This window comes from Physella acuta, unplaced genomic scaffold (assembly GCF_028476545.2).
Source record: "Physella acuta isolate Inbredline_101_S28 unplaced genomic scaffold, ASM2847654v3 ptg000875l, whole genome shotgun sequence".
Taxonomy (NCBI): Eukaryota; Metazoa; Mollusca; class Gastropoda; family Physidae; genus Physella; species Physella acuta.
In genome coordinates this window covers 103,779-112,389 of record NW_026732392.1, presented here as the reverse complement: position 1 = coordinate 112,389, position 8,611 = coordinate 103,779, and the positions used below count along the sequence as shown (strand labels likewise).

At 34.0% G+C, this 8,611-nt stretch overlaps 1 protein-coding gene across 1 annotated transcript; it reads left to right on the top strand.

The window, feature by feature from the left end:
* Positions 1 to 571: 571 nt before the first annotated feature.
* On the top strand, positions 572 to 7,853 carry LOC131952506 (uncharacterized). Its single transcript, XM_059315194.1, has 5 exons — positions 572 to 646; positions 2,292 to 2,378; positions 4,209 to 4,727; positions 4,988 to 5,089; positions 5,257 to 7,853. The coding sequence occupies exons 2-5, from the start codon at positions 2,295 to 2,297 to the stop codon at positions 5,428 to 5,430; spliced, it is 879 nt and encodes a 292-aa protein (XP_059171177.1). The 5' UTR covers positions 572 to 646; positions 2,292 to 2,294; the 3' UTR covers positions 5,431 to 7,853.
* Positions 7,854 to 8,611: the final 758 nt, after the last annotated feature.

The window sequence follows — 8,611 nt, the reverse complement described above, 5'->3', positions numbered from 1 at the left end:
TTTCTACTTTTTAGTTCAATCAGAAAACGTGGGTTTTTAAAAAGAAATTTAATGATAATTATTTAACACTAAAAAAACCCGAACCTTGTTTTTATCAAATTACAATTACTAGGTTATGTCCCTTTTTTTGTACAAATCAATAGAAGTCTAAAATGATCAATAAAATTTTTCCATGGATCAATTTAGTAATAATAATAATTGAATATTGTATTGTCATCGGAAACAAAGCTTCCCTGAAAATTTCAGCGTGCTAGCTAACTGGGAAGTGCTCGAAATTTCGATCGCAAGATTTGATGGAAAGACAGACGCAAAAGCAAGTTAAAGAAAACGTGGGAACAAACCACAATTTACATGATGTACACATCAACTTCTCCACATTAACCATAGTTTACATGTACATATCTATCGTAGTTGTTTACGTTTGTGTGCCTGGTGATTTCGCTACGCATGAGCAAACAAAGATACTTGTAATGCTCTTCATTTCCCCAAGTTATGTAAATAGAAATGCAAGTAGTGCATTAAGTCGGTTAGCCCGAAGGACGATTTACCCACGAACCGGATTCAGTCGCCGTGTAGAGACATGCGCAGTCAAGTCCTACCCCAAGCAACACCGTGACAGTGTATTCGTGTACAAGCAATTTTTCAGGTAGGTTGTGGATTTGTTTCATTGGAGGTTTAGTGGTAATTTGTTTTATTGGATACCACGATACCCGCTTTATTTAATCATGTGAGCTGTTGGTAAAGTTTGTGACAAGTACAGTTGAATAGAAAATAAAGATAAAATATAAACAAAGATGAAAGGTTATCTTACACATTTCGGTGACAAAAATATTTGTTAAGAAAAACACGGGTAAGTGATTGAATTACCGTTAATGATTTTAAAAATGCAATGTTTAAATAGTTTCCTATTTTTGTGATATTGGACAAGCAATATAAATATAAAAGCGACCATGGCAAATCAAACTAACGCTAACATGACTGAGGCAGAGTTTCTTCCAGGCATCTCTTCGGGGGGGGGGGGCAGCCCTCCCGAAAAATTTTTACCGCCCCCCCCCCCCCCGAACGAAATGAAATTTATATAATTTATATAGAAAATATAAACTTTTAACAGTGTCCTCCCCCCCCCCGAAGAAAGTCTACCGCCCCCCCCCCCGAAAATTTCAAGTGCCCCCCCCCCCCCGGAGAAAAAAGTCTGGAAGAAACACTGGACTGAGCCAAAAAAAAAAAAAAAAAGAAATACGAGTAACAAATCAAACAGCTAGCTTTGAAAAGGATAAGATTGGAATAAGTGTTAAGGTAATGATGGTTCTCGATATAGATAGAAAACTACAATTAATGATGAAAAATACATCAACCCAGAATGTTTTCCGATAAGCCTAGCCTTTTATATTTACTTAACAAACAGGATCCTCCTTCCTAAGCTTGTCACATTGCATCCTGTTTGGTTAAGTTCTTGATTTAGAACAAGGATTCTCAAAAGTTTTATCATGGAACCCGTTAATATTTGATTTAATACATACATCCTTTAATAGTTTATATAGTTGTTTATTATTATTATTGATACTTTAAGGGGCCTATCATAATTATTATCATCATCACGATTATCCGCAGCATCATAATCCTGAACATTTTTATTGTTATTATAATTAATATTATTATTACTAGTAGTAGTATGGTAGTAGTGGTAGTTGTAGTAGTAGTAGTAGTAGTAGTAGTAGTAGTAGTAGTAGTAGTAGTAGTATAAGTAGTAGTAGTAGTAGTAATAGTAGTAGTACTATTATTATTACTATTACTACTAAAATATTACTATTATTAATATTATTAATATTACTATTATTATTATTATTATTATTATTATTACCTTTGCTAAGGGGTCGCAATCAAATTCGTTACGCTATAATTAATCTAGTGCCTTTGCCAAATAAATGATGGGTACCTAACCACATTATCCCTACATTATCCAAAAATATGAACTCTACTTCATCTGGACATTGAATCTCTAGTTCTAAAAAGGAAAACTTTACTATTTGCCAATTAAAACACCTGATATTAGTTCTATATTCTATTACCTGCAGAAAAGTTATCGATATTCTATTAACTTTTCTTTAGATCATGGACCTACACTAAAATTGTATTCTATAAACAATTCCTAGAACATGGCCCTACATGAACTTCTCTATCATATAATCATTTACTAGAATACGATCCAATATAAACTTCTCTATCCTATAATCATTTACTAGAACAAGGACCTACACAAAAACTTCTCTATTCTATACCAATTCCCTTAGACCATGGATCGAGGCGGTGATAAAACTCTCTTGTTGAGTGCTGACGAGGATGACTTTGAGCCAGAACTCTCAGATCGAGGCCACCAGGTGTGTACATTTTTGTCAGGTCTTTCAGTTTTACAACTCCGTGTTCTATTATACATTTTTTGATTTGATGTCAAATATGGTTCCCAGAAAGATGCGCAACGGAAAAAAGAGCAAAAAAATATGCGCAACGGGAAAAGCGCAAATAGAAAAAAAGCGCAAACAGAAATTTGCGCACACAGAAAAAAGCGTAAACAGAAAAAAGCGTGAACAGAAAAATGCGCACACAGGAGAAAGCGCTAACAAATTTTTGTCCCCGTCAAATATATGTTCTATAATAAGAATCAGTTGTATGTTTTTAAACCTTCTCTTGACAGCTCAAGTGGTGAAACTGTTTAATTACATATGTGACTGTACAACTATACAATGTCTGTTTATACATCGTTGACACACCACTATGTCTGTTTACATAACGTAGACAATACACTATGTCTGTTTACATAACGTAGACAATACACTATGTCCGTTTAACAAGTAGACAACACAATATGTTTGTTTACATAACGTAGACGACACATTATGTATGTTACATAACATAGACAAAACACTATGACTGTCAACATAACGTAAACATCACACAATGTTTAAACAAAGTTCACAATACACTAATGCCTTTTACAGAACATTAACAGAACACTATGGCTGCCTATATAATGTCGACATTACACTATGACTGTGTACGAAACGTAAAAAACACACCTTGTTTACATAACACTATACATTTTTTCTTTTCTCTACAAAACATCCACTTTTTAAAGTTGTTTTGAGCACAATGTTATCTACCTGTTTGACGTGACGAATGCAATGCGTGTACCTTGCACTTTTTAAACCGGATCGAGTCTGCGTCAAATGTCAATAAAAAAAAGCTCAGCTTAGCCTAGTGCACAGTGTTGTTTGAATTGTTGAGTGGTGTGGTGTGCATAATCTCAATACAGGTGTGGGCTATTTTAAAACGCATGCTTTAACGCTGAATACACATTTAGAATTCATGTTTTATTAATTAGCTTGTTGGTTTTTTTGTTTGATATTTTATTTCGTGTCTAAATTATCATTTTTTTTAAATATTTTATTTTAATAAACTTGATTCTATAACTAAAGACCGCATTTTGATGATTCAATATCCTTCGTCCTTCATCCCTTAACCATCCCTTGCTTGCTTCCACTCCCCACCCCCTTACGCTTACAAAGCATACGAAGTTAGTAACTACGATAAGGTTTAAAAAGTCAGTGGCTACGATTTTTCCATACAATAGGCTTGAAAAGCTGGTTCCAAATAGTTCCAAATGTTTTTTGTCAGATAGCGTATTTTTCAACCATAATAGAATATTTTATAACATTTGTGTAATAAGTACAAAATGAATTCCGCGTTTTATTAAGGCTTGAAATGTACAAACAAATAATATCTAGTTCCATAACCGTAATTAAAGAAACTTTTATTTTTACTTTGGATTAGTAGGCTATACACCATTAACCACTAGTGTGTATTTTATAATGGAAAACAATAGTTGTGACTTTCATTAATTTACTCTCCCTGGGTGACTTCAAGTAGATGTTGCGGGCGGTTTTTAAATATATTTGAAATGGTAAAATAAATCCAAACGGCTTTTCAGCGGCTTGTATTCAATACAAAAATATGAAAATAAGTGTAATCGGTGTTTCCCAAACAGCTTTAAGTTTTAATAATGTAACTATAAATTTATCGCTTGCCATATTTTTAAAAAGGTTTGTTTTAAAATTTACCATGAACACGACTTTTCAAGCCTATTTTCGAAGTTGTTTAATACGAACAGCTAAAAGATCTAAAACGTTATTGTTTATCCTTGGTCAAATCAGAGGCGAGAGTATGGTCAGTACAGAGACGAACGTTCCACCAATCAAGAAGGACACACTGATACCTATGGCCAGGATTACTACGATTATGATTATGATGAGTGGACATCGGCTGACCAGCAGGATGACCGAAAGGATCATTACGCTATGGAGGGGCGAGGAGACAACGATAAATACTATGATGACGAGGACGATTATGAACCTCGTAAATCCAACGTAAATAACCCGCCTCCTTATTCAGACGACTTCCCGGCCCGTAAAGAACAACAAGCTTACTCGCACAATGAAACGTCAGCCTACCCCAATAATGCTTATGGTGCTCACAACTACAGCTACGCCCCACCCACTGTCCCAAGTTACCCCGTGCAACAAAATCAACCCCAGCCCACACCCTATGTACAGAGTTACAGGGATGACACATCTGTGGTGAACTCACCGTATTGGAGAGATGCACCTACACCAGAGATGGCTGCTCAGCCTTTGTATGCCGGGCAGTATGCTCTTGGGCCACGAATGCCAGAGGTAATGATTTAAGCAATTTGCTATAATATCTATTTAAGTATCAAATTTAACATTTTCGAAGCACAACACCATACGTACTAATTAATGTCAATTAACCTATATATATATATATATATATATATATATATATATATATATATATATATATATATATATATATATATATATATATATATATATATATATATTTATATATATATATATATATATATATATATATATATATATATATATATATATATATATATTTGTATGACTAGGAACCATTCCAAGATGTTCCCAGTTACAAATGCAGTAGCATACTTGTTATGCTCTTCTGCTGTCTACCCCTAGGTATAGCTGGACTGGTGTATACAGCTGATGTAAGTGGTTTTATTATTGTTTGTCATTTACGTCATACAACATCCTAATACAGAAGACAATGTGCACTTCTTTCTCTCCCTTTGTAAGTATCTCAAAATGTGTCCGAACAGAATTTCTCTCTCCCCCATTCCCCAAACAAAGTCTACTGTGTTACCCTTCTCCGCAGGCTGAAAACCTAATAATCCAAAGAAAATACTCGGAGGCCAAGAAGGTCGCGAACAAGGCAAAAGCCATGAACATCATCGGCGTCGTTCTCGGCATCCTGATCTGGATACTCAACGGGGTGCTCATATACTTTAGGTTCAGGAGCATACAGGCCCGTTACGAAGGGCATTACTAAAGGCCGTGAGAAAAGGGCTCTTCGGCCGAGCTACAATTGTTGAATTGTTATATTTTTTGTTATATATAAATCATTATATATATATATATATATATATATATATATATATATATATATATAAGTAGGCCTACATATATTGGGACGGTTCTCCTTAGCAGTGATATAAGCTTTTCTATATATGCTTATATTATGTCAGCAATTATATTTCACGCAATGTTCTTTTATAAATGTCCATGCTTTACAGACATATTCATATCAAGTGACAGTTCAATAATATCTAATTTTTTAAAAATGAAACTAGACATTTGATTACTCGCTAAATGTAAACATAAACAATAAAAAATTTCAGTCATGAAACTGGAGATTACTCAGAGGCGTAGCGGGGGTGGGGGCGCTCCAGGCGCCAAAATGGGTTATAGAAAAAATTAAAAGCTCATTTTAGCTGCAGTTTTGCATTATAAATATAAAAAATGTATGGGGGGGGGGGGGTCGCCAAATTGAAAGTTTGTCCCTTAATGCCGGGAAGGGTCGCTACGCCTCTGAGATTACTAGATTAAATAACAATAGCTTGATTAGTTAGCCAACGACAATTTAATATTGGTCACGGCTGGCTTGTTTTTTGAATGAGATTCCGCTACGGAATTTTAAAAATGTGTTTTATTTATATTTATTTTTAGTGCAGTTAATATTTGTTTTGTCTTTATATGAAATCGTGTTTGGCCAACTGATTATCTATATTTGTTGTAAGCAATTATTCTGAAAAGCTTATAGCTTCGACTGTAAGGCATTTGTAGTTTTTCCATGGTTATTTATGAATGTTGTGTAGTCAACCCTACAACAAGTAACGGTGTGGCCTATCAGTAGAGCGCTAGTTCGAATCCGGGTTCAAGTCAATTGAGCATCCATGAGTCAATTCAGCTCAGATGGGTACCTAGCTCACGTTAGGGAAAGTTAAGGCGGAGCATAGTACTGGTCACAATATCCCCTCATATGCCGAGGTTAAGAAACAAATGAACTCTATTTCATCTGCCCAGTAGGTCGTTAGATCTAAAAAGGAAACTTTACTTTAGTTTTACAACATAAATTCTGCGAGTTTGTTTGGCTCAGTTTTTCTGTGTTCAAGTACTTGATGGTTGCAGCCAGATAGAAATACCGGTTCTGGTGATGAGGCCATGTGATCTCTAGGGTAGAAGCCAAAAAAAAAAAACCAACGTAGAACATCGTTTTGGATACTGAAATATAATAATTTACCAGGTCAAGCATAAACAGAGAAGAAAACTTTATTTATAAATATCACATTGTTTATGAAATCTGGAAAAGTGTATATTGTTTTAAGGGGGCAGTATCACCCAGACTAAGGGAGGGAAACAAAAACTAACACCAAAAAAAAAAACTATTCGTCATAAACATCTCAAAATTTTACGGCAGTAGTAATGTTTCTTTTGCTATAATACAGTATATAAATTGTAGGGTATATGTATGGCAATAAATTGTCAAAAATTATTTTGTTAATATTTTATCACATTTTGAATTTTTTTGTAAACATTTTCTCGAAACCATAAGTAAAATACTTAAAATTTGGTATAAACCTTCCTTGCGTTATTGGCTACGTCCGGGACTAAGATAATGGTAATATATTTAATATATAAATACAATTATGGTTTTCTTTAAGGCTAAAGGACAACTATACTAGTTTGTCCTATCCTGAGTAATCCCCATTAGACGTTATATGTTATGAAAGAATGCTGATTTTTACTTTCTCGTATATACGAAGTATAGAGAAAGTCTTGTAATCGTGCAAAAAAATAAATCGAGATTTTCACAAATCTCGACATTTTACACCTCACTGATACGGAAAAACATAATTTTGCAATCTTGTCCGTATGTCTGTGTGTCTGTCTGTGTGTCTGTGTGTAAACACGATAACTTGAGAACTGTTACAGCTGGGTTGATGAAATTTCATATATAAGTGTTTTATCAAAATCGTAGATCCTGATCAACTTTTGAGCGATTTCAGATAACCGGAAGTGGTACTTTTTCTACTTTAAATTTTTCAAACGCCTATAACTTGAGTACTATTTCAGATAGATAAATGAAATTTCACATGTAAGTAAAAGATCTAAGTTTCTACCTTCTGCCAAATTTTCAGTAATTTCCGTTTACGGGAAGTACTAATTTTCGCTATTTTCGATTTCTCAAAAAAAGTACTAATAATATTGCGCACTATTATGCACATTTTGTTTTGGCGTTCGCTTGGTGCGCAATTCTTTTTTCTATGAGATTCTATTCTATTTTTAAAAGTTTAAGTAATTAAAAATCATGTCTATATTCCAAGTTATATAAGAACATTCGAGAAAGTTTTGAGGAGATCACTCCCGGTTTATTTTTTGCTCGAACTTTTATGTTTGGAATTGATTGTTTCACTCTGCTATTCTCTTACTCAATGGTTTTGGATTTAAATTTCAAACAGATCAATCTTTTTTTTAATGAATTTTTACGTTTTAGCCTTTTTAGTATTTGATTGTGGACGGAGTGACCTTGCTGTAGAGAGCTAGATTAATAACCCAAAAGTCTCAAGTTCAAATCTGGGTTTAAGTCAGTAGGACTCCTTGAGTCAACCCAGCTCTTCTGAGTACCTAACTCACGTTACTGCTGACCACAGTATCCATTAATATGTCCTAGTGACAGAAATAGGTGAACTTGACTTCATTTGTCCTATAGATCATTAGGTTTAAGGGATAATTTACTTACTTTAATTATGTGCTTATTGCTAGCTCGGTCAATGTATCTATTAAGACTTTGTTGTGATTATAGAGGATGGAGTAGGAATTAGTTATATACACGTACTAGGATTTAAAGTCTAGTTTGTGTTTACGATTCGGAGTGGACTTGCAACTTAACTTCCGGCAAAGGTTTTGGCTGTGGTTATAGTTCAAGATTGTTGTTTAAAATGGTAGAAAATGATAATAATCGAGATTGTTAAAATTAGAATTGTTAGCTTAGTAAAATAGAAAAAGAAAGATTACAAGAAATAGAATGATACATCAGCATTACAGCAAGCTTCGACACACAAAAAAGTACAGAATAAAATGTGTCCACAATTTGCCTGTACACATCAAAACCGTTTTACATGTCTATGTACACATCAACTACAGTATAAGTAATTAACATCAACTACAGT